The sequence below is a fragment of the Mastomys coucha genome, unplaced genomic scaffold (assembly GCF_008632895.1).
Source record: "Mastomys coucha isolate ucsf_1 unplaced genomic scaffold, UCSF_Mcou_1 pScaffold7, whole genome shotgun sequence".
Taxonomy (NCBI): domain Eukaryota; kingdom Metazoa; phylum Chordata; class Mammalia; order Rodentia; family Muridae; genus Mastomys; species Mastomys coucha.
In genome coordinates, this window is record NW_022196913.1 from 96,019,111 (window position 1) to 96,044,145 (window position 25,035).

Sequence of the window (25,035 nt, forward strand, 5' to 3'; positions counted from 1 at the left end):
AAAAAAAAAAGGCTTATTTTATGTGTATGACTGTTTGTGTGTACCATGCATATGCTTAATACCCAGAGAGGTCAAAAGGCATCAGATGGGGGCTGGCGAGATGGCTCAGCGGGTAAAAGTACTGACTGCTATTCCAAAGGTCCTGAGTTCAGATCCCAGCAACCACATGGTGGCTTACAACCACCTGTAATGGGATCTGATGCCCTCTTCTGGTGCATCTGAAGACAGTTACAATGAATTATGCCAGAGTGAGTGGGGCTGGAGCGAGTGGGGCCAGAGCAAGTGGGGCCAGAGCGAGCGGGGCGGCAGAGGTCCTGAGTTCAATTCCCAGCAGCCACACACATGATGGCTGGCTCACTGCCATCTGTACAGCTACAGTGTACTCATACACATAAAATAAATAAAATCAATCTTAAAAAAAAAAAAAAAAGGCATCAGATGCCCAGGAACTGGAGTTACAGTCGTGTGGGTGCTGAGACTTGAACCTGGATCCTCTGCATGAACAGTAAGTGCCATTGCTCCAGCCCACTCACCCACCCCACACCCAAGATGTTCTTAAATATTCTTTACAGCTGTTCATCCAAGTTGTCTCTGGTAGACACAAAAAACCTTGAAGCTGCTAAGCCACAAAAGACTAGTTGCTCCTTGTAAAATCTGTCCAACCTAAACTATAAAAAATTGAGATAGTCTATTTTATAAATTTAAGCAGCTGGGCGGTGGTGGCGCATGCCTTTAATCCCAGCACTTGGGAAGCAGAGGCAAGCGGATTTCTGAGTTCGAGGCCAGCCTGGTCTCTACAGAGTGAGTTCCAGGACAGCCAAGGCTACACAGAGAAACCCTGTCTCAAAAAACCAAAAAAAAAAAAAAAATTAAGCAAGAAAAGAGAACAGTCTTCAGAGCTCAAAAAAATAATGAAAGGTTTGGAGGTGTAACTCAGCAGCAGAACTTATTATACTAGTCACGGAAAGGCCCAATCCCAATCCCCAGCACTGCCAAACAGCCCTTCCTCCACATTCAAATCACAAACCTAAGTTCAAGTGGAGGCTTGGTGGGAAAGAACGGGCATTTGTGGATGTCATTACTGATCTACTCATTTAATTTTCTCTCTCAGCTGAAAATTGTAGCTGTATTTCTTAACATGGATTCAGCACTGCTTTATATTGTGTGATTGCCAAATAAAACAATACAAATATGTCTTTGAGCATTCATCTTGCTATTCTTTAACCAACCCCTCAAAACATCTCCATTCACATCAATAATAAGCCCATACATCTTGCAACTGATGACACAAATCACCTTTCAGTCCAAGAATGCGATCAGCTATTTTTACAGGTATCACCTGTAGATTCGAACGTGTGTCCTTATCTTGCCATGGAAGGGATACAATCATTCTTTCTGATTGCCTATTGCCCTTTATACAGATTTCCGTTACGGTGTTCATCCCGTTTACACCAGACAGAGCTCCTCAGGGGAAGGAGATAGCCCAGCCTCCTTTATAACTCTTGTACCGTTATGCACTGTGTGACATGTAGCAGATATTCATTATATGTCTATAACCCAAGTGAATGAAGGATGGATGGATGATAGGCTGAATGAATAGGTTGTGTTTATGAGTGGGTTAGTAAATAAATGAAGGAGTAGGTAAGTCAGGAGATACATAGACATTTGTGTGCAGCAACAGATAAGCAGGTATTTGAATGAGTGGTTAGGTGGATATTGGGGTAGATGGATAAATAGATGTTTGGATGATTAGACGGATAGGTGGACAATGAGTCATCAAAAACTGAAGGTATGGTGTTGTGGTTTGAATATGAAACATCCTCCATAGGCTCGTGTGCTTGAAAACCTGGTCCCCAGCTAGTGGTGATGTTTTGAAAGGCCATGGAATATTTAGAAGCTAAAGCCTTGCTGGAAAAATTGAGTCATTGAGGGCAAGACTTCTGGTCCATTCTTTGATTCCTGACTACTGGTGCAGTATGACTATCATGCCTTTCTCCCCACGATGGATCACAACCCTTCAAATAGTAGCCAAAATGAGTCCTTTCTCCCTAAAGGTGTTTCTTGTCAGGTTACTTGGCAAACAACCACAACAGTAACTAATATAGATGGCTAAATGATTGAAAAGATACTTGCCTTTCTTATAGATTCAGTATAAAGCATATCCTATCTACCTCTCATGATAATGTCACATTAAGACAGAGGATACGATTCTAAATACACAGTGTGTGGGGTTGGCCAACATAGTGTTCTAGGCCATGATACTAGCCCCATTTTTCACCTAGTAGTTGGATATGGCTTGAAAAAATCCCCAGCTTCTATGGGCAATGCTCCATGTACTTTTAAGAGATAGTAATGCAGTAGCCAGTGTTCTGCAAACTGGTAGCCATCAGGATAAATTGCAAGGTATATAACCGTGCTTCATCACAAGGGATGAAGGATACATAGTTGTCATCGGGTCGGTGTCCACAGAGTGAGAACATAATGTCTCCCATGCTAAGCCTCACTATTCCAAACCCAAGCCCTCTGGTTTCAACATTCCCAGCTTCCTAGACTCCAGGCAGTCTCCTGTCCCACAAGCCACTGTCTCCTTCCCACAATTCCATTCCCTGCCCTCTCCTACAGTGCTCATGCCCGTGGGAGACAGGAGGTTCCCAGGGAGGGCCCCAAGAAGTGTAGTTGGCAAAGCCTCACTGCTGACTCACTTTCTGAAGCATTCTTGCTATCCTTATTTTATTTATTTATTTATTTTGGAAACCTGAAAAATACATCCAACAGTGCAAAACTATTCAGTCAATATTTACTTACTGAGGACATACTTTGTGACGAGCACTGTAATTTCTGGATAAACTCAACTGAACAAAATGCTGGCCCCTTCCTACCACCAACGGGAGGGAAGCCTCATTAGTCTGTGCCTCAGTGAACTGTAGGCCACCCCAGGACTTTGTCCAGTCCCTCCCTGTCCATTCAGAACCAGGTACTGGATGAGTACATTGGTACCACTCACGGTTGTTGAACTTCAACTTGGTGTGATATGGGGAGGCAGACATGTTAATCAACAACTGCAGCTGGACCCAAGACAGAATTGCAAAAGCAGCTGAGAATTGGATGTGAAACCAAGGGTCACGGGAATCATCATCCCAGAGAAGGGGATGCCAGCCAGCCAGAAGCCAGAGACAAGATCGAAGAAGAAAAGATGGGAGGGGTCAGAGTCAGACACAAGTGAGATGACAGAAGCTGACAGAGTCAGACACAAGTGAGGCGACATTTCTCTTCGGGCTTTCTCTGATATTTCATTTCAACCTGTCCCTCTCTGGGCGCTGGGAGGGGTTTTAACAGCTTCCAGGGAATCTCGTAGATTGGTTTGTGGGTTTTGGCTTTTTTTTTGTCTCCTCCAAAAAAAATTATCTATCTGAAGGGAAGTGGGGGATTATGACAGGCACCTGCTAGCCTGTCAAACCCAGGGGAGTGAGGACATCGAATTGTGACAGGTGCCAGGACCAGAAGGTAAGAAGAGAGAGGAGAGATGGCAAGAGCAGCTTCCATGCTTGCAATTTCTCTGCGTCTGCTGTGAAGTGCAGGGCTGGGGCAGAGCACATTTGTCCCAGGGGAAGCTTCTCCTCTAAGCTCATGTTAACATTGGACAAAGGCACAGAGCCTTACGTGCCTTGGATCTAAGAGCAGGTGGCATGGCCACTCTTGGCACCAGATGCCTGTAAATCAGCCTGGAGCTGGGCTCCAGGCCAGCCACCTCTCTCCTGGGGCAGAGAATGTGCCCTCCACACTGATAGGGACAAATCCACTACCTGGCAGCCCAGCCCAGTCTCTGTCTCTCTGTCTCTCTGTGTCCCATCTCTCTGTCTCTCTCTCTCTCTCTCTCTCTCTTGCTCTCTCTCGCTCACTCCTCCATCCTTCCCTCCCTCTCTCCTGCTTTGTACTCACCTAGAGTTCCCTCAAATCCCCCACGGTTCTCATTTCCTGACCTTTACAGCCACTACTTTAGATACCTCCCTTTCCTGCTCATTACCTGGCTAACTCTTAGCTTCTCTCTCAAATCTCAGCCTAGAATTCCAGCTTTTCGAAATGTCCAGTGTTCCACCTTCAAGTCTGGATAAGCTCTCTTCTTTGCCTCCTCTACATCCCTAGAAATGCCTCCGTCACATGGGATCATAAGACTCTCCACACATCCGCCATCTCTTACCAAATGATATCTTTTGTCTGTATCCCAAACACCCAACACAACTACAGGCCTAAAAGGCATGCGCAGTCAAATGAACAAGCATGCACCACTGAGATGGTTTCAAAGCTTTCCCTTGGGAGTCTAAAAATGCCCTCTGCATGGAAAACCAAATCTATTAACTATACAGGTGAGGAAACTGAGGCCCAGAGAGACACTGAGCACTTGAGAATGTACCTTGGAATGTCCAATGGCAGAGGATGGGCATCCAGGGCTATCTGACTCTAAGATCGGCCCTTCTGATAGCTCTTTTGCTCTCCCACCACACACTCCAGGCCTCCAGCGTTGCTGTGTTGTCTGCCAGCCTGCAATCCTGCAATCTAGGCAAGCAATCACTGCTAGCAGCCCTCCCGTGACAGATGAGTCAGTCGTTCTAGTGATCCTCAGGACTGCCTGATCCTCCCTCTCTGTATGAAGTGGAAAGCTCAATTCTCCTAGAGCTTACAAGTACACCTATGGAAATCTCCACCCCATGGCTTCTGCCCATGTGTTCAGTACCTGTCCATCAGCAAAGTAAAGTGGGTGATTGCAGAGCAGATTGGGAAAGCCGTAAGCCCCAGGGACACTATTGCCAGGAAGATGACTGCTAATTTCTTCTGCCTACTAATCCTATCTTACCCTGTTTACTGTTTACTCCCTTACTTACCTTTGTTTACAACGAAATCTATAGGAATGTAGGAAAGTCAGAGAAAAGATAGTCCCTCAGGCTTTGTGACAGAGGAATGCATATCTAAAGGCAAAGGGTAGTACTAAGTTTCTAACCTGGCTGAGGCCTGTTTAACATATCAAAACAGCATCCCTCAGTCCCTACCTGTTACAGGGTAAGGATGGCATGCTCTCCCCTCTACCCTGATCTCTCCAGGCCAGGGACTGGGCTATCCTTCCCCCGCAGAGGCTCTTCCGTATATACTCCAGACATTTTGGTTACCTGCCCTTTTTGTACTTTTGGCCTCCTGACTGCTGCACCTGGTTCCCCTTTCGCCCCATCTTTCCTCCCCCTCTCCCCACATGGCCCAGCTCAGCTTCATCATGTCCATTCTTGGACCCACCCAGGTGTCCCTGCCTCTGCCCTTTTATCTATAATAAACTTTCCCTTCTACCATACCCAGGAGTAGTCAAGTCCTTCTTATTTCCTTTTCTCAATCATGTAGGTATGGAGCTAGATGCCAACAGACATCTATTACACCATTAGGGCCACGAAAAATAAGGTGGTTGCCCCAAAAGGTCTTTGTTGAAATAAATACCGTACTGTTGTCTCTGCCATGATTTATGGCTCTGTTGTACATTTGAAGAATCCCTGCTATCTTATCTCCAAACAGAAGCTATGGTCATTGTCCACCTTTCTTGAAGCTCAGAATGAATACTGACTCCACAAAGCAGGAACTATTGGAATATAAGCATCTATCAATATCAGTGTTGGAAAGGTGGCAGAGTTGGCCAAGCTCTTATTGAATGAAGGAGGCCTTGATACTGGGGCGGTGTGATGGCTAATCTTAGGTGGTGTCTTGACAAGCCTAGGAACTTCAACTTAAGAACTGCCTCTATCAGATTGGCCTGTGAGCATATCTGTGAGACATTTCATGTGTAACAGGTCTGTAGGAGAGCCCTTACCATTGTGATGGTGCCATCCCATCCGCAGGCAGGTAGGGCTGGGCAGTATAAAGTGCACACATTTCGAGTGATGGCAGCAACCAGTTCTGTAGCAAAGTTGGTATTATTCCCAGGAATAATACAGCCTGGTTCTCAGCTTTCCCAATGACTCTCTTAGTTATGACAGAACTAATGGATAGCCTTACAGAAAAGTATATCAAGAAAAGAAAATACAGCCCAATAAACTGTCATAAATTGAATCACTGCCCATACCAATAAGTAGATCAATAGTCCTAGATGGATTCCCATTGGCCTCTCCTAGCAACTTCCCCCTCTCCAAATGTAATCGCTAGTCTAACTTCCAGCATCGTAGCCTTGACTTTCACGTCAGTGGGCCATGCAACACCATACTGGTTTGTGTAAAGCTTTTGACACTTTACCTGTCTCAGATTTGTTGGTACTTCTTCTCATGACATCACAACTGACCACACTCCTAGATGTATAGGCTTTCCTTATGTGGTAAACAAGACCTCAGCCACTCCAGGCTTGTCAGGCTTTGGGTTGTTTCTCGTCTGGCTTTATTCCAGGTGATGCTGCTGTGTGCACTCTTTCATGTGTCCTTTTTTGACCACTGAAGCATGAGTTAGTCATATGAGAAAGACAATTGGAGCTCCTCAGATTTTTATAGGGACAAAGAGGTTGTGTTTTAAGCTCTGTCCCCCAGTCTGTCTTCAAAGCAAGTAGATGATCCCCTGGACACACAGCATCCTCTGTAATTTACACCACATCAACATGAGTCTGAAGTTAAATGATGCCACTATTTCACTGTAGCAGGTCATGGCAGGATTAGTAGGCTCCCTGAGCCTCTGGCCCTGTTTCCCTACCTGTATCAACACCACCCTGAAAGAAAGGTTCTAAGGATCAAACTGATGTCAGGTCTGAAGGGCATAGGATCAGCTTAGGCAGTGGGGTGCATCCTTCTCTTTAAGAAGCTGAGATTCAGCCAGGTGGTGGTGGTGGTGAATGCCTTTGATCCCAGCACTTGGGGAGGCAGAGGCAGGTGGATTTCTTAGTTCAAGACCAGCCTGGTCTACAGAGTGAGTTCCAGGACAGCCAGGGCTACTCAGAGAAACACTGTCTCGGAAGAAAAAGAAGAAGAAGCTGAGACTCAGAGAGGGTTAGCAACTGGCTTAGTATCATCAAGGTGCCCAAGGCAGGCATCAGCCCTATCAAAGCCTGCCAGGTAACCCAAGCCATGCTGACTTAAGCTCAGCAACTGACCAGTTAGAGGGATCACTCACTGCCTCTGAGCCTGGTATCCCCAACAACTCAGGGCCACAGACCACAGACCCTTTCAGTATGACCAGGAAGGACTAAAAAGACACACGTGGGGAAGAGCAAGAGAGGGAAGTTTCTCAGGATAGTTGAAGAGTGTATTCATAGTATCTGATCTAATCTCACACTGGCCTTCTGAGGTGAGAGCTGTCCTTCCCATTTTGAAGTGAGGCTGGATTGTCTCCTAATTCTGACAGCCTGGGGTTAGAGAATGTATAATAACTAAGAAAGGAAAAAAGGCCCGCCTCTCAGCTGCCCTCACTTCCTGCAAGCTGCAGCCTCTGCCCAGAAAAAGGTACCCAGTCAGAATCCAGCCTGCACACTGGAGAGAGGGGCATGGCCTGCTGCCTAAGTACACTCCCACAATCCTCCCTGTGTCTTTGTTTTCAGGTGTAAGACAGACAGACAGACAGACACATGGCGGGGGAGCGCTCTGCACAACAGCTCTTCCCACCCCCCATCAGGAAAGCCATTGTCAAATGCACATGTTCAAGATATCAAAATGCTAAAAAGACTGCTTTTTTTTTTTTTCAAGAGCCCCTTCCTAATCACAAGAGGCCACTTAGTCTGAGTGGAACCCAGTAATGTTGATTAATGATTATGTATTTCTCGCAAAAGACGGGAAAGCTCAGGCCTCTGCATCTCCCTAGGTGTGAGTTAATCAAGGCTGGGCTATGGTGAAGTTAGAACCTGGACCATTAACCCATCCACAGGAATCTCCAGGGCCCAGCCAAGGAGCCACAGCTAGGCTTCCTGCAGGGTCTAACAGCCCTGCACCAGGATCCTCCTCCAAGGCCGTCCGTGTCCTTCCTTACAGAGCTGTGGGCCCTCTGCCTCCTCACTCCTGTTCCCCCTTTCTCTGATTACAGGCAGCCCTGAGGGTTTGAATATTAATAAAAATGTACTCCCCTGGGGTATTTCATCTTAATGGTCTTCAAGAGCTTTTCTGTAACTCCTCTTCTCTGTGTAGCACATACAGAAATCATCAGTGCATGAGAGACCCCAGCTTCCCTCCCCACCACTGTCTCTAAAGAAAACTGATCTTCGCTTTTGCTGGCCTCCATGTCCTTCCTCACACCAGGCCTGTTCTCTATCATGGAGGCTGCCTACTAGAATGACCAGGAAGTCACCAGACTAGAAGACAGGAAGAATGAAAGGCGGGAGGTGTCCAAAATATAGGATGTGAGTCCTTTTTGAGGGGTAAGAAGTCAAAGTTTCTAGCAGTGCCTCAGGTGGCAAAGTGAGACCGCAGGATAGAGCGCTAAGGAGCACGAGAGGTGCAAACCGCCATCACGTGCGCTATCATCAGAACACATACCCGCCCAGAACCTATTAGAAGCAGGATCAATTAGAAACCTGTTAAGTTCCTTATTTTCTAGATTGATTTACATGTGTGTGAATGTTTTGACAGTATGCATGTATCTTCACCACACACATGCCTGGTACCTTCAGATGTCGGTGTTGGATCCATTGAAACCGAAGTTACAAATGGCTTGTGAGTCACCTTGTAGATGCTGGGAATTAAACCCAGGTCCTCTGCAAGTGCAACAAGCGCTCTAAACTGCCTTTTCCCAGACCCAAGCTTCTTTTTAAAAATCATCTCTTCTCTTCTCTCCCCTACCCTGAGGTAGGGGGAAGAATCCACGAGCACATGCACATACAAACATGTCATGGTACATGTGTGGAGGTCAGAGGGCAGCTTGCAGAGGGTGGTTCTCTCTTCTATGAGATCTGGGGCTCAGGCCATCAGATTTGCAAAAGCACTTCTACCCTCTGTACTATCCCACTGACCTGGGAAACCTATTGGTTTCTAATAGTTGCAACTATGGCTGAACATGATCATACTTTAAACTCTGCAATATAACTTCTAGGAACTAGATATAGACTATGCATCCGTATGCTCTCCAAAAGATGCATGAAGACTGTTCATGGAGACACTGTGTACCATACCATAAATCTATCCACACACTAGCCACAATGGAATGGACAAAGCATGCTTTACTCACGCCATGGTGTATGACAGCAACAAGAATGAAAGCACCAGAAATGTGGATGACTCTCACAAACTCACTGTTAAGTCAATGGAGCCAGACACATAAGAACACATGGCATAAGCCGGGCGGTGGTTGCGCACGCCTTCAATCCCAGCACTTGGGAGGCAGAGGCAGGCGGATTTCTGAGTTTGAGGCCAGCCTGGTCTACAGAGTGAGTTCTAGGACAGCCAGAGCTACACAGAGAAACCCTGTCTCGAAAAACAAAAACAACAAAAAAAGAACACATGGCACTATTCCTTTATACAGTACTCAAGACTGGGCAAACAACAGCCTGTGAGGATACAAGCCACACTTGGGGGTTCTTGGTGAAATGTGGTTCAAGAGGACTTCCTGGAAGACTAGTAATATCTACTGTAATGGGATTGCCAGTTCCACAAGCATGACCAATGTGACGGCTGAGTGTCAGACTGACAGCATCTAGAGTCACCGGAGGCAGGCCCCTCCAGTTCATGTCTATGAGGGGGTTTCTAATTGACACCAACTGAGGTGGAAAGGCCCACCTGGATGGAATCTGAGTGGCACCATTCCCTAGGCTCAGGTCCTGGGTGCATGAAAAGGAGAAAGTTAAGCTAAGTGCCAGTTTTCTCCTCTTAGATGCCCACAGGAGAGTGTGAGCAGCTGCCTCATGCTCCTGGCTGTCACGCCTTGCGCGCATCCCCCCCCACCCCACCCCCTGCCATGATGGGCTTCCTCTCCAACTGTGAGCCAAAATAAGCATTTACTCCCATAAGCTGTTTTTGTCAGCCACAGCAGAGAAGTTACTAAGACATTCAGCTCATAAAAATCCATCACACTATACATACAATTTTCTGAATGTACAACATATAAATTTCTTTTTTTTTAATTTTCTTTATTTACATGTAAATTTCTCCATTCCCAGTTTCCCCTCCTCAAAGAAACAAACAAAAACAACCAAAACAAACCCCTGTTGCCTCCCACTTCCCCATGCCTGCCACCCCGCCCTCTCCCACTTTCTGGCCCTGGCATTCCCCTACACTGGGGCACAGAACCTTCACAGGCCTGAGGTCCTCTCCTCCTACTATTGATTGAATTTGCAATCCTCTACTATACACATGCTGCCTGAACAATCAGACCCCTCCATGTGCAGTCTTTGGTTGGTGGTTGAGACCCTGGGAGCTCCTGAGTGAGGTAACCCAATCACAAAAGAACAAACACGGTATGCACTCTCTGATAAGTGGTTATTAGCCCAGAAGTTTGGAATACAGGAAGAACAACCTACATTCCACAAGGAACTCAAGAAGAAGGAAGACCAAAAGGTGGACATTTCATTCCTTCTTAAAACGGGAAACCAAATATCCACGGAAGGAGTTGCAGAGATTAACTATGGAGCAGGGACTGAAGGAAGGGCAAGCCAGCCTAAATATAGCTATCTCCTGAGAGGCTCTGACAGTACCTGACTAACACAGATGTAGAGGCTCACAGCCATATAAATTTCTTAACACAGTGTGTTTTGAAAGTCACTCTGTAGCAGGTCCAAGTAAGGATGTGAATGTCTGCCTCACCCATCTATCTGATAGGCTGAGTTAGTCATGGGAAGGTGATACTGTACTGGGGCAGTGTTTGGTTTCCTCCAGTCTTTGATTTTCCTCCCGTGTACACGAGATTATACTTCTGAGTTACTGTGTAGTTGGCTGGGACCACGTGAGGTGCTCTGGCCAATTGATGATGGGCAGAGGGGTGTGCACTACTTTCAGCCTGGCCACTAAGGTATCCTTGTACATTTCTTCTCTACTAGCTTTCCCTTCTTCAGCCTGGCCCCTACCTGCAGAGGATTCTATGGGAAACTTGGGTCCTGGAAGATGGAGTAGCTTAGAGTTCTTGGGGGGGGGGGGGACGACAAAACAATGCTTAAAATCTCTACAGTAGATGAAAGGACTTCTGGTCCCCAAATACCTGCAGGGAACCTCACATTCACTTCCTGCCTCATCACTGCACCGCCCCCCCCCCATCCTACTTGCTTACTCATACTGGACTGTAATTTGAAAGGAGGTAAAGCTCCAGTATGATAAGAAATGGAGATTTCTTATCTATTGATACACATAAACTTTCCTTAGGTCCTGGGTCTCCCAAGAGGCACCTTCTGTCTCATGAATGGGAATAGAAAGGAACCCTCTTAGGAGATATTTAGTATTCATCCCCTGAATTTCCAGGGAAGAGAAGCAATTTCCCCAAATGGAAATGTAGGAAACCTCTAATTTTTCTTCCCCCAAAAGAAAGATTTAGTAATTGGTAAGGAACTGAGCACAGCCCTGTGTAGCAGCCGGACACGCAGAAGCTGCCCTGTTCCCTCCTCTCCCCCCATGTAAGCAGACAGCAACTGACTCTACTTACCCAGCTGTGCCAGTGGCCAATGGAGGCTTTCCAAGCTTGAAATTCAGTTTTGGGACCTTCACCCAGTCACAGCCCTAAGCCTCTCTAGAATGATGCTAGTATTTGCTTTCCATTGAATAACTGGGTTTTTTATTCCCCAGTGGCCAAACTATGGAGGAGAAGATGAGCTATAGGCTCCCTGAAAAATCTGAGGTTACAAAGATATCCTGTACAGTGGTGGCCCTGAAATGAAGCCAGATTAGACAAAATCTGTATGTGTGCATGGATGTGCACACATATACACAAGTATGTGCTAGCAAGCGCTAACCTGTCTGTGCATACGTGGAGGCTAAAGGTTGACTGTCTCTACTATTCCCTCACTGCACCTGGCGCTTTAATAACTGGCCAGGCAGCCCTCCTGGGTTCATCTGTCTTTGCCCCTCTAGAGCTGGGGTTAGAGGCACACGCAGCCACACCTGGCTGTTAATCTGGGTGCTAAGAATCTGAACTCAGATCCTTATACAGCAAGCCCTCGACTTCACCCCGAACGCAGTGGCACATACATGTAATCCTAGTTAATGACCCACCTGGATCACAATTTCGATCAGCTCTGCTTATCTTTCACACAGTAAGAGTGCAGATTCATTACAGCCCAGAGTCTACGCATAAAAATAGTATGAGAATCTGATTTAGGTACCCTCTACTCCTAACAGTGATCTATGACATAGAAGACTGACATTAGTTTGCTTTATTCAAAGAAGCCTGTGGTCAGCTTCTAAATTAGTTCTAAAAAGTTCTTGAGGGAACAAAGAGAAACATACAACGTCAAGCAATGGTGGCCAACCACTGGTGTGCTGAGCGGAGCTGGAACTTGGCTCAGTTGAAGAGAAAGAAGTCTTTGGGGTGTGTCAGTTTTCTAGAATTGCTGTGACAAATAATCGGTCTTGATAATATATAATAAGACAATGATTTCCTTAGTTCTGGAAGCCAGAAGTCAGAGAGCCAGGTGTCAGCAGGACCGCCATTTCCTCCACCGGGCTAAGAATACAGTTTCAGCTTTCCAAAGGTATCGCTCCAGCTCTACCTCCACTTTCATACATACCATCTTCTCCTTTGGGCTTCTTCCACCTCCATGTGTCTCCTAAGACACTTGCCACTGGATCCAGAATCACCCAGATAATATAAGATGACCTCATCTCAACAGCATTTAATTACATCTGCAAAGACCTACTTTTCCAAATAAGGTCACATTCTGGCTTCTGGAAATCTAATTTATATGTGTACATATATAATTCTGGCACCCCTGTTGAACCCACCACTTGGGGGCATAGAAGAATCTTGGAGAATAGACCTGTAGGGAACAACGGTAATTTCTTTAACGGAATTCACCTGCTTCCCTCATTTGACCTTTGTACCTGGTGAACGGCTTTGTTATGTGGTCTTGAGATAAATGGGTCTACAGAGCCTTTACTTTGCTGGGTAAAGGCTTGAAACCAGAGCAAAATTAACTAGATCAGAGAGGGCCATGCACAAAACCAGGATAGAGAAAAGGATCTGAATTCCGATGGCAAAGAATTTAGGTTATAAAATAGATTTCCTCTTTCAATAATTCTTTCAAAAAGCCTATACAGGGAAGGCTCTGATAGGGCTGTGATGAGAGGCAGGGACAATACTTACCCTCAACTGCAAGAGGCCACTTAGCTTCTGCTGCTATACAAACTCCACCATTTCTGCCCCTCCCCTGAAGAATTAGAAAACTGTACACTCCCACTACCCTCTTGGTAGGCCAGTTCAAGGACAGAGATACTATTTCATTTCCAGGCTAGACTGAAACAAACCCAGAGGCCTCTCCCAGGAGGCCAGATGTGTGGTATACATAGACAGTCGGGGCTTGTTGCCTACCTAGTACCTTCTTCTTCCTTCCAGTAAGAGCACTCTGATGAGCTTTTAGACAATGACCTCTCCTCCTATTGTGGGTAGTTGTAATGGGACTGCCAGTCAAATGTTTTTCCCTGAATTTAAAGCCGGGAGAAAAAGTGTCTAATCTGGGTCAACAAGACTCACAAGTGGAATCCTAAACAGAACACAAGAACAGAATCAATCATGAAATGAGTGTAGCCCAGCAAGGGATGAACCCAATGCTTGCTTCTTGGACGCTAGTGTCCTGCCAATGTGAGAATTCTCAGCAGGTCCGTAACCCTCCAAAAGATTCTCTTCCAGCTTAATTTAGCAGAGAGCCTATATGAAGTCTCAAGACTTAGTCTGTATGAAGTCTCAGAAACCATGAAGTCTCAATCTCCATTTATGGGTCCAGGCAACCCCAAAAGAGAACCAGTCTGGCAGGATGCATTGCATCTTCAGAGCTGGGTTTACTGCCAGGAGCCATAATGGACAAGTTAATAACTAGCAGGTGATCATCCTGAAATGCCTGCTTCAGATCAGGTGCACCCTCATTAAGCAAGGCTGTGAGGGACTCGTTTTAGGAAAGATTTCTGCTATTAATATGTTTTTCCTGTTATTACTAAACATATATAACAATCATTAAGTAGTCCGCACACCCCTTTGGAGCAGATCTCTGTAGATCCATGAAGATGTACTGTCTTGTAGTGATGCTATATAGACAAATAGATGAGTTAAGTCTTAATGATGATCCCATAAGAATTCCTAAAATTATATATGTGATTATTAAGCTCTTTTATAATGGGACTGCTATTAGATCCTTTTCTGATAGTCAAAACTGCAATGAGAACTCTAGCAGTCTCCCAAGTGTCAGCAGTCAATTGCTCTTAGATGGTAACCAGACTTTCTCCTACTCAAAGTACATTCCAAGAGGTTGTAAAACAATTAACCAAAGGTCATAAAAGGGGGACTAACGATTTATTATAGGTGCTAGGACAGATTAAAATATTGACTGGGTTCATCTATACAAAACCTCACTTAAAACTTAGGTATTATCTTAAACCTTCAGTGAACCTGTGGGCTACTGATGGTGATGGATGTTTAACTAGATAATTACTCCTAGTGGACATGCATATAAACATTCGTTGTTGTAAACTTCTATATCAATTTATGATTTGATTTTTGGTGTGAACTTGTGAGGAACTTTGTAATATGTCATGTATTCTGTAAGATGTATAAGTACTGAGGACAAGGAGATGAGGAAGAGCTAGATAGAGTAGAATCTTTTCCCTTTCCCAACTTAGGATCTTTTCGATTTTCCCCTTAGATAGTTTTCATAGGAAACTTTTTACAACTTAGTAATAAATTCTATAATCACTTCTCTAAGTGTCTTCTTTTCCTGCGACTTCCAACTAGCAGGCTGAAGTTAGAGCCCCAGCAGTTCCTGCTGAGATAGAACAAAGGCTATTTACTTAATCCTTTGTAGCTTGAGGAAGAGGTGCTAAGTGCCAGAAACTGCAGTTTCTGGCCTCAGAGGATCACAGAAGGCAGGTCAGCTACAATAGCATAGTAACTTAAGACTTAGATAAGTAAACTTTTTATTATACAGCAACCCTAAATATCTCATAAGACTGAGTCTTACCCCAGAAATCCTAAGACTAGGTCTTACCCCCGCCTACACTCTTCTCCCTCTGCTGCCTCAAGAAGAACTAACAAGGAAGAAACACCCAGTCGGGGCTGACTCCCAGCAGTTTACTACTTCTTTATCAAGTACAGCCCAAAGCCAAAGGCTCCCTTATGCCAGCAGTGATTGTCCTTAATTAACAAGGACAACCACTGTGTCCATGCCAGCCCTTGGGAAAAGGCCAGCAAGCACACTGAGAGAGATCAGATTCATCTGGGTCAGGTGAAGGTTTCCAATGAGGCCTGCTATTCTGTCAAAGTGATCCTTATGCCCTGGACCTAAATTCAGTTCCGTCCTCCATGAGGTCTGTGTGGTCCCGTGGCATGGCAGGGGTTTCTTCTCCCTAGTACACTGACATTTGTACTGGCCCCAGGGGAACTTCTTAGAGGAGAGCAAACTAAATTCCCACCTTCAATTACTTCCCACATGTTCTTGCTTGCCTTCAGACTCTGTCAGTCTCCTTTTACCCCGACCATCCCAAATACGAGGCACATTATTAACATGTAACTACACCCTGTAGTCTGGGCTGTTTTGTTGCTTTTAAAAGAAAGCTTTTGAGTGCATTCTTCCCATTACTTCCAATGCCCTGCATCAGAAGGCTATGGTTTTGTTTTTTGTTTTTTGTTTTTTTAACATGACAACAAAATCTTCTAATGCTTTTGGGAGACTAGGTCCCTTAAAGCTCCCTGAAAGCAGGCCAAAGTCTCTACTCAACTCAAAAAACACATCAGAAGGCTAGACAGTCAAGTCAATGGGTACAATGCTTTCCTAGCATGCACAAAACCGAGTTTGATCCCTGGCACTGCATAAATCAGACAAGGTTGGCACATGCCAATAATCCAAGCACTTGGGAAGTGGAAGAAGAGGATCAGAGATCAAGGCTATCCTCAGCTACAGAATGGGACCAATATTGGCTGCATGAGATTTTTGTCTCAAAACCAATCACCTAAAAAACAAAACAAAGAAAACCCCACCGAGCACTTGCACTTTACTTGGTGAGCCTCTGCTGCTCTTGAATAGCCTTGAATGTGGAAGGATAGTCACCAGCCATGGAAGAGATAGGCCAATAACTCAACAACCGTCACAAGCACAGAGCAGGCTACGAGGGAACACACGGAATGGTACGTAATTTTTCCCTGCAGGTCTGTCTCTCCTTGATGAAATACCGCCTGGGCCGGGCCCCACAGCATGGTACAGAATCAGAACAGCTTCTCCTTCATCTGGGCCTGCAGACCGACCCCAACCCCTCCCAGCAAAGAGGTCATGTTGTAAAAATGCTTGTTTTAAATTTTTTTGATGGGTTTGGAGTTCATGATGCCTTTTTCTACAAAGATATATATAAATGATGCCAGAGTGTGGGGGCTGGTCATCCACCACCTAGTTATCTACAATGTACTGCACCAAAATTGCCCATAAATAAAGTCCACCAGGCTTCTCCCTACTGGTAAAGTACCCTGAGCCAGGCTGTCCAGTGGAAACCATTTAGCATACACAATCCTCTTCCTCATGAAGTCCCAGCAATTCTGCAATGTCTCTCTCTCAACCCAGTCCTTGTGTCCTGACCCCCACCCCACCCCCAACCCTGTCCCAGGGCCTTGGGTCAGAGCAAGCCTTTTCATAAGCTGTACCATAGCCACCAACACAGAATTTGGCCAGTTTGTCTTTTGTTCCTTTCCCTAACCTTTCCCTCCTGACTCTCTCTGCTGAATTTGGATTTTCAATAGCTCACAGACTACAGTTCAAACTGGGCTATCAACGATTAGAGATTAGGTCTCCATCTCCCTTCTCAGCCTTTCCCCAGCCACTGCTTTCTAAATGTCCAGTCGTAAAGTCCTCTCAGCTCTAAAAGTTCTTCTGTGTGGCTTGTGTGTACTTGTTAGTATATGTGAGCTTATGCATCATCCATTTGTGCACTTGGGCGTGGAAGCCAAAGGTGGACATCAGGTATCTTGCCTTGATTACACTCCAACAATTTTTTAAAGAGTTTCTCATTGAACCTGAAGCACATCAATTAGGCTAGGTTGGCTGGTCAATGAGCCTCAAGGATGCACTTACTTCCGTAACCCCACGCCCAACACCAGGATTACAGACACACCTAGCAGTCTAACTTGTGAACCACCTTACCTTTGTTGCTACTCTTGCTGATGCCTCTAGCCCAACCTTGGCCTACAATTGCCTACCAATTCCTTAACACATAGCTGTCCTTTCCTAGCAGTTCTATTCTGGCAGCTTGTTATGTTTGCATTCCTAACAAGTATGGGGTTACCTCCAGTGGGGCCAATGGGCTGCCTCAGTAGAAAGCACACGTCCTGAAGGCAAACCATGTCCTGGTATCTGCTTTGGTTTCAATCATAAACAGCATAATGTTAGGTTCTTGTCTTTGGACCTTAACTGCATAACTTAATCTTTGAGTCTTTCCTTATGTGGAAAAATACTTCAAAATTCGGTTTACAGAATGAAGGATGCAGAAAAAGAAGCCATATGAAAACCTACTACTTTGTTAGCCAACTTAAAATATATACATATATGAGTTAGGAAGGTTGATAAGCCTGTATGGCTCAATAGTGCTGAAACTAACAGCTAGGAGTCATCAAAGCAAAACCCTAGTGCCAAGTATGGGATATCTCTTTAGACATAATGTTTCTGGGCACTGTATAAAGATTATCATTGTATTATTCAAATGCTGATTTCTCTGTCCCCATATCTGGTCACAATCTGGACATGGCATTGTAATGCTTATTCTAAGAATCTCATGTCTTAAGTTTGTGTAAACACTGCTCCCCATTTATTCTCAGACTTGTCCATAAAAGCTGATCAGCCAATGGCAGATCAGCAGAAGAGAGAATAGAGCTGAGCTTCCACCAGCCAGGGAAGGGGAGAGGAGGAAGAAGGAATTCACCACGAGGTCCAAAGAGACATCACAGAAAAACACCTGAAGCCCAGAGAGCCAGACCAGTACTAAAATGTAAATATCTTGGATATTTTGGCTGAGGGATAGCCAGGTTAGTTTGGAGAATTAGATTAATGACTGCCCAGGTATTGTGCAATAATGCTTTAATTAAATAAATCTAAGAAACTCAAGCCTCATTCATTTGGGAACTATCCAGGGTTAGAAAAAAACTGCTACTTTTAAAAATGCATTTATATTTAGCGCCCCACATGGGGCACCAACTATTGGAGTTTTTATTTTCCTGAGGGGATTAGTTCGCCTCCTTTTACTCCTGAATTTCTATTGGGGTTTCTGCCCCACTTCTTGTTTGTACATTCCTAAGTAAACCCAGAAACACTGAAATTTATTAAAAAGCTGTTGGCACTGAGCTGGGCAGATTCTGGCTATACTAGTCCCTCCACCTGTTAAAGCCCATGCAAATGTCAGTCCCTTGCCAATCTGATGCCTTCCAGGGTGCTTCTGCACCATCACACTGTCCTCAGAGTGCACTTCTCTCAGCCACGTGCTCCTGGTCCATCCTGTCTCCCAGTGTCCTCCTGCTCTCTCCAGTCTTTCTCCTCCCCAGAGATTTCTGCCCATCTTTCTCTCTCTACTGCCCAACTGCAGGCTCTACCCTCTTATTAACCACTTGCTTTAAATTGGGGAGCAAGGTTTACACAACAAAGACCAGTACACATGAATGGACTCATCCAGACAGCAACCAGATCTTGGGGTTCAGAATTTAGTATTTGTATACTAACCCCCAACATACCTCCCTTATGGTCAGGAAGGTTCCAAAATTTTCCAATACAATATAGATTCTTGCCATTCTTCCTGGCTGCCCTTGAGAACTAGTTGATAGACCCTATGACTAAAGACACCATACACACTGGGTATAAGATACAGAGAACTCTAAGTGGATCTGAGCTGCAGGTCCTCCTTGATAGCTAGCTTTCACAGTATCAATAGATACAATGTAAGCTGATAAGTGGCCTTACCCAGCCAAAAACCTATAAACTACAATACCAACCTGCCAAGTAAGATATGCCACTAGTGCAATCATGGTACAACTGTTAAGGGGGCAAGCAAGCACTCCCCCTGGTTTTGAAGCCTATCCCAAAGAAGGAATCCATGCCTGGCACTATAAACACAGTTAAAAATTCATGGCCGAAGTTTTACACCCTAGTGAAAACTTACCACTGTTGTTTAGCTAAACTGACACAGTATCAAGCTGCTTTCTAAAACTATTATTAATAAAAGGTAACAAATAAAAGAGTTGCTCAAGCTACTAAGTTACAGTCAAGGGCTTAGCTCTCACAGGACATCCACACCACTCCCTCCGAAGTTCCAGAAAACATGCAGAAAGAAGAGAAGACTGTTAAGAACGGCAAGACAGGGTGCTCTATGAGACTGGGTGTGTAGGTATGACAGAGTCATTGCAATTGTAACCTCACAGCAGCAGCAGATGCCAGCCTACACTAGATGGGGCTTGTCAAGAGCCAGTCACCGATTAAGGAGCGCACATGACCCGACTTTCCCTGTTCAACTATGAGCTACTGATGCATTCTGGGGGAGTGCAGACATTGTCTTCAACCGTGTGCCCCGATGAGTTCACCATGCTCCAGTGATTAGCAACAAATCTATAAACACACAAGCAGTCCTGGTTACACTCTGGGTCATAACACCAAAGTCCAGGAATGTATGAAAAGGACTTGTAGGGAGCTGGTAAGAGATGCGAGAGGGGAATGAGAAGAAGGTGACAGTAATCAGAATGTAATATATAGACACATGTGAAATTATCAAAAGAACACATTTAATAAAAGAAAAAAAAAGTTGGTTTAAACATTGGTTCTCAAAGTCGACTGAATATCAGAATTACCAGGAACTTTAAAAACATGTAGAAAGGGCATGACAAGATAATCACTCCCCTCTAACCCCAAACAATTCTCATCCTGAAGCAGGAAAGAAACCAGAGCCTTAAAATATTCATAATGGGATATAGCTGAATACGGAATGTTAGTATGTTAGGACGGATAGGAGCAAACAGAACAATTGATTTGGGAAAAGGGAAATATCTCGGCAAGTGCCCTGTTATCTCCCCAATCCCAATCCAGAGCAAATAAACTGCCAGCAAGCATGCTTGCCAGAGCCAGGCTTCTAAGACATTACCTGTAAAAAGTCCAGAAAGACCTGTACCTTCCCCCAAGAGTTAGCAAGTTTCATTATCCAGTATCGTTACTATTGAAAACATAAAATGGCAAGGGACCTCACACACAGTTGGCAATGAAGATGCTGACAGCGGCAACACTGCCAATATTAGCTATTCAAAAGGTAGCTCAACTCCCATGAGACTGGCAATGTCTGGTCTTTCCAAACCAACAGGGTCTTTCCTTCTTATTGGTCTATTATTTTTCTACTAAGATTTAGGTGCACAGCCCTACTTCCTGTTGCCGACCGATCTTGGGCTAAACACATCACAAGGCCAGGAAGCCACACTCAGACCGCTCACCTTTAAGATAAAACCTTGGCGTGTATGCCCTAATCTGGTGTTCTTAGCTACGGAAAGGTTTATCTAATTTCAGAGTTCTGAAACTCACACTCATAGGTGAAAGCTATAGAAATGATATAAAGCACAGCACCATCATGTGACTCCTAAAATTTGGAAGCATCCTGCTTCATTAAATAAAAACCATTCAAATGTGGTGGTATATGTCTAATCCCAGAACTTGAAAGCCTGAGGCAAGAAGATTCCAACTTTGCAGACAGTCTAAGCTATATACCAAAACCCAACACACACACACACACACACACACACACACACACACACGAGGCACTCACATACCATCTTTTTCTCTCTCACACAGTCTCTCCCCACACCCTCACCCTCGAGCAGGCTCATGCACACACACACACACACACAAAGGAAAATTCAGTACTAATTGCTTCCAGGAGTTCAGGCATTCTCTAATACATGAACACCAATCACATGTAAAAAGGCTTGCTGTCCTGTTAGTCAAAGACTATTGGAGATCACATAAAACCAATCCAGTGAGGACAGTAACATAAATTCCATCATATAAAACACCACAGCAGAGGTACGGAAGCTTAACACAGACTGCCTTCAAGTTGCACATTTTAATTTACAATATTTACCAGTAAAAAGGATTAGTTACAAAAAGGAAAGCTGTCTGTACAAAATAAGTTTGTTGGTTTTTTTTTTTTTTCACATTCATAAAGAGAACCCACTGTGAATTCTTACCTTGGGTAGTCAACACTCAAACGGCTCACTTTGGTAAAACTATCCTGGAAGGATAATAAAATTATCAGCTTCCTAATCATGTCCAGGAGAAAGAATTTTATGAACATTTGCCTTGTACAGAAAAGTTGTCCGTACGTGTAGACCCTTAGAAAAGCCAGTGCTCCCAGGAGCCAGCCGGGGACCGGGCCAGAGAATAATCTCTCACTCTCTCTACTGGTAGTCCTTTGGGAACCCGAGCCTCCACCTTGCACAGGCGTGCACATGCAACGCCATAGGGTGATCGTCGGTTCTTACAAACACACATTTAATTACAGCCTCTGGTTGGCAGGAGAACCGGGCAGTTCAGGGTCAGCCTCTCTCCACCCAACAACAGTTTATCATATAAATTAAATATGGAGAGGTACAAACTTATGAGAAAGGGGAGCTCTTTTTCAGACCCCCCCTTCCTAATATAGTACACATCACAGTTTTAATGAGCAGAGAAAGACAAGTCATACTGTTAGAGCACATTTCCTCAAAGGAACAAAGTATCAAAAAGCTTCAGACATCACTCAAGAGCATACCGACCACATCACGATGCAGCCAGCAGTTTGATTTCAGAATGACAACATAAAGTAACTATATAAAGCACTGTAGCCTTCAGAAAACTTTATTTAGTGATAAGCTGAGCTCTGCTGGCAAAAGCCCACCTATAAAAAGGAAGTAGGTCTGATTCACAAAGTGTTTACATGCATGACCCAAGATGATAAAGACCTTCAAACGGAAATGATCCTAAAGCTACTGGAACCTCTAATTATGAGTGACTCGTTCAGATGTGCCTCCATTAGCTTAAAAACTGATCGACACACATCTGAAGAGCTGTACTTCCCTTACCATTAACACAAACACTTGACCAGAAAAGGCATGGGACAAAAAACAACAAAAACTTGAAAGTCTGACACTCTCTTCTCCACCGACTCAGTGAACACACAACCCCAGTAAGGATGAAATGGAATCAGTGCCCCGAAGCTTGCCTCTGGGGACGTGTGTCTCGCCAATGTGATCAGGAACCTCCTAACATAACACAGCACAGCACAACTGCTCTGGGGACACAAAGCCAATTCACTAGACAGAAGAAACACAGGGGGATCATGTTTAAACCCATCCTCTGTGTTAGGAGCAACTCCACTCTGGTTCTCCACTCTGGTTTTGATCACTTGGCTCTGAGGGAGAAAAGTGCCTAGCAACAAGTCCTATCCCTCATTACTCCCAGTCCGGGCCACCACTGACTCAGTGGTGCCTTTGTATATAAATATCTGAGAAAGCGGCAAATGGCGGCACTGCTGACAGGTGGATGCAGGCCCCACAGCAGAAAAAGCTCTGCTGCTGCTGCTCCAATCTTCTCCCTACTGTTACAGTCCTGCCCATGATGGCTGAGAACGATGTGTGAACCAGCTCTTTGTGACCAAGCTTTGGCAAAAGTCAGTAAGTAAGTTTGTCAAAGGCAAAACCCTTCTGTGGGCAACTCTAGCTGCAACTCTGGGGACATGTGTGTGCGAGAGGAAAGGGTCCTCTGACAGGATTTGGTTAATCAACCCCTCTTGCCCAGCTCATTATTCAGATGGAAGGTGAGGAAGAGAAGACACCAGAAAATGAGTCAGTTTTGAAATCTGCACAGCTGATATGTGTTCTTCATAGCGGTAAGGACTTGAATGAGAATTATGAAACTTGAGGAACACTTGTATTTTCCTTGAGGATTTAAAAATGTGTCTTGTACCGAAAGACTACATTCAGTGTGGGTCAGGTCCAAGAGCAGCAGCAAGAGCTCGGCCATTAAGCGTGCCCAGCACTGGGAGGAGACTGTCATCTGCTTAGCATGGCTAGTGAGCAGGCCAGGGCTGCTCCTCACTGGTCTCCAAGTCGGAAGCCCTGGCCCCAGTTGTGTCTCCCGCCTCCGCCATTCTGATCAGCAGCTCGCCTCACGCTAGCAGGTGGCACACCAAACCCTGACACCCCTCCTCTCCTACTGGGTAGCCAGCGGTACCTGGAATAGAGAGAAGAAAAAAGACAAAGATGAGAACAAAGTCACTTGTATGCCATCTCCGGTCAGTTGGAACATCTCCCTCTCCTAGATGTTCCAGGACGTTTGTCACATTGAAAGAGGCCAGGGATACAGTCTTCTTTAATATTCTTTTCAGCACTTACTGCACTGCCCTGACCACAGATGGCACTTGCTTTTCATGTTTCTTAACTTTATTAAGCTTTCAGTTAAATTCACCATTTTCCCCACTGATTATAAAAGTAATTCATGCAGAGCAATATGGAAACAGATTAGAGCCACTGCCCAACAAGCAGAAAGCAGCCATGGCTTCTTGGCGTGTCAGCATTCAGGTCAGACTGAGTCAAAGAATTCAAAATGACTTACTCTCAGAGGACAAACCCACAAGCAGCAGGTCTGAGGCCGCAGAGCATCTCCCAGCTCTGGGCTGAGACATGCAGGCCATAGGCTTTGGTCTGAAAGCTACAGGTGTATGCCTAGTTTACTCATCACCTGCCTTCCAACTGTATCCTTCCCATCCCAGACACATCAACACCACAGCCCAAATATGGTCCCATGATGTCTCACCTTACAAATTAATAAACCAGGTATCACAGGGCAGCTAACAAAACTTCAACCCACGTCTGTGTTCTCGGTAACATGCCAACACTTCTCTTCACTAGTAAACTGATAATGTGTTTCTAGGGTTCTAAAGTTTACATTTCTGCTGGAAGGCACAGAGTACAAACTAATACCCTGGTTTTAAACCTTTCGCACCCAGAATAGTCATGACAAATGACTTTCACATCGCAGCCAATAACACAACTTAAAGCTAAAGCAGCTTACTGTCCAAGGACTCCTGTGCAATAGTATGTTTAAAACTCACTGATTGTCACAGCAGCCCTGTGAGGACATTACACACACACCCCTTTCTCTCCTTTTTTGGCTGCTCTGGGGTAGAATCAAAACCTCAGAAGTGCTAGGCAAGTACTCTACCACTGAGCTCACAGCCCCTTTTTGTAAATTTTTCTTGCAACAAGGTCCCACTAAGTTGTCCAGGCTGGCCCTGAATTGCAGAACCTCTGACCTCACCTTCCCAAGTATCTAAGATTAGAGACATATGCCACAGTTCCCAGCAATCAAGGAGGCAAACTGAGTGAAGTTCTTCAGGAATAACCATCAGTATTCAAGCCCAGACACCAAGGCTCTAAGCTAGTACCTATCCACCTTAATGTGCTGTTGTAACAATTAGTAGCTTGGCATCAATTTGTAACATTTTTAATACCTTCATCTTCCTTACCTCCAAAAAGAGAAAAGACCCCTTTTTAAACAGAAAAATAACTGTTGGAAAGAACTGTATAAAGAAGATATAGCTGCTTTTTAAATGGAATGCAGAATATGAATCATTTTAGAAATCTGTAAGTCAACTCCTCTCTCTTAAATAAATACACAGCCAAACATGGTGACCCACACGTATAATTCATGCACCTAGGAAGCTGGGGCAGGGTGACAAACCCCACATCAGTGGCTACACAACAGAACTCTGTGTCTAAAAAAACTAAAAAATAAAAATAAAATACAGTTTTATCATTAAATCAAAGTGTCGTTTCCAGGCGCCAAATTGTCAACATCTATGACATCTTGTACAATAATACTCCTCTAAAGTACATAATAAACACAGCACTTGAGAAAGGTACGGGGGG

At 44.8% G+C, this 25,035-nt stretch overlaps 1 protein-coding gene across 1 annotated transcript in view; it reads right to left on the bottom strand.

Annotated features, from left to right (window-relative positions):
* Positions 1–21,174: 21,174 nt before the first annotated feature.
* Derl1 (derlin 1) overlaps positions 21,175–25,035 on the bottom strand; it is a 23,282-nt gene continuing 19,421 nt past the window's right edge. The window contains exon 8 of the mRNA XM_031358365.1: positions 21,175–23,338. Coding sequence (XP_031214225.1) covers positions 23,200–23,338 — 139 coding nt within the window. The 3' untranslated portion in view covers positions 21,175–23,199. The remainder of the gene's footprint in view (positions 23,339–25,035) is intronic.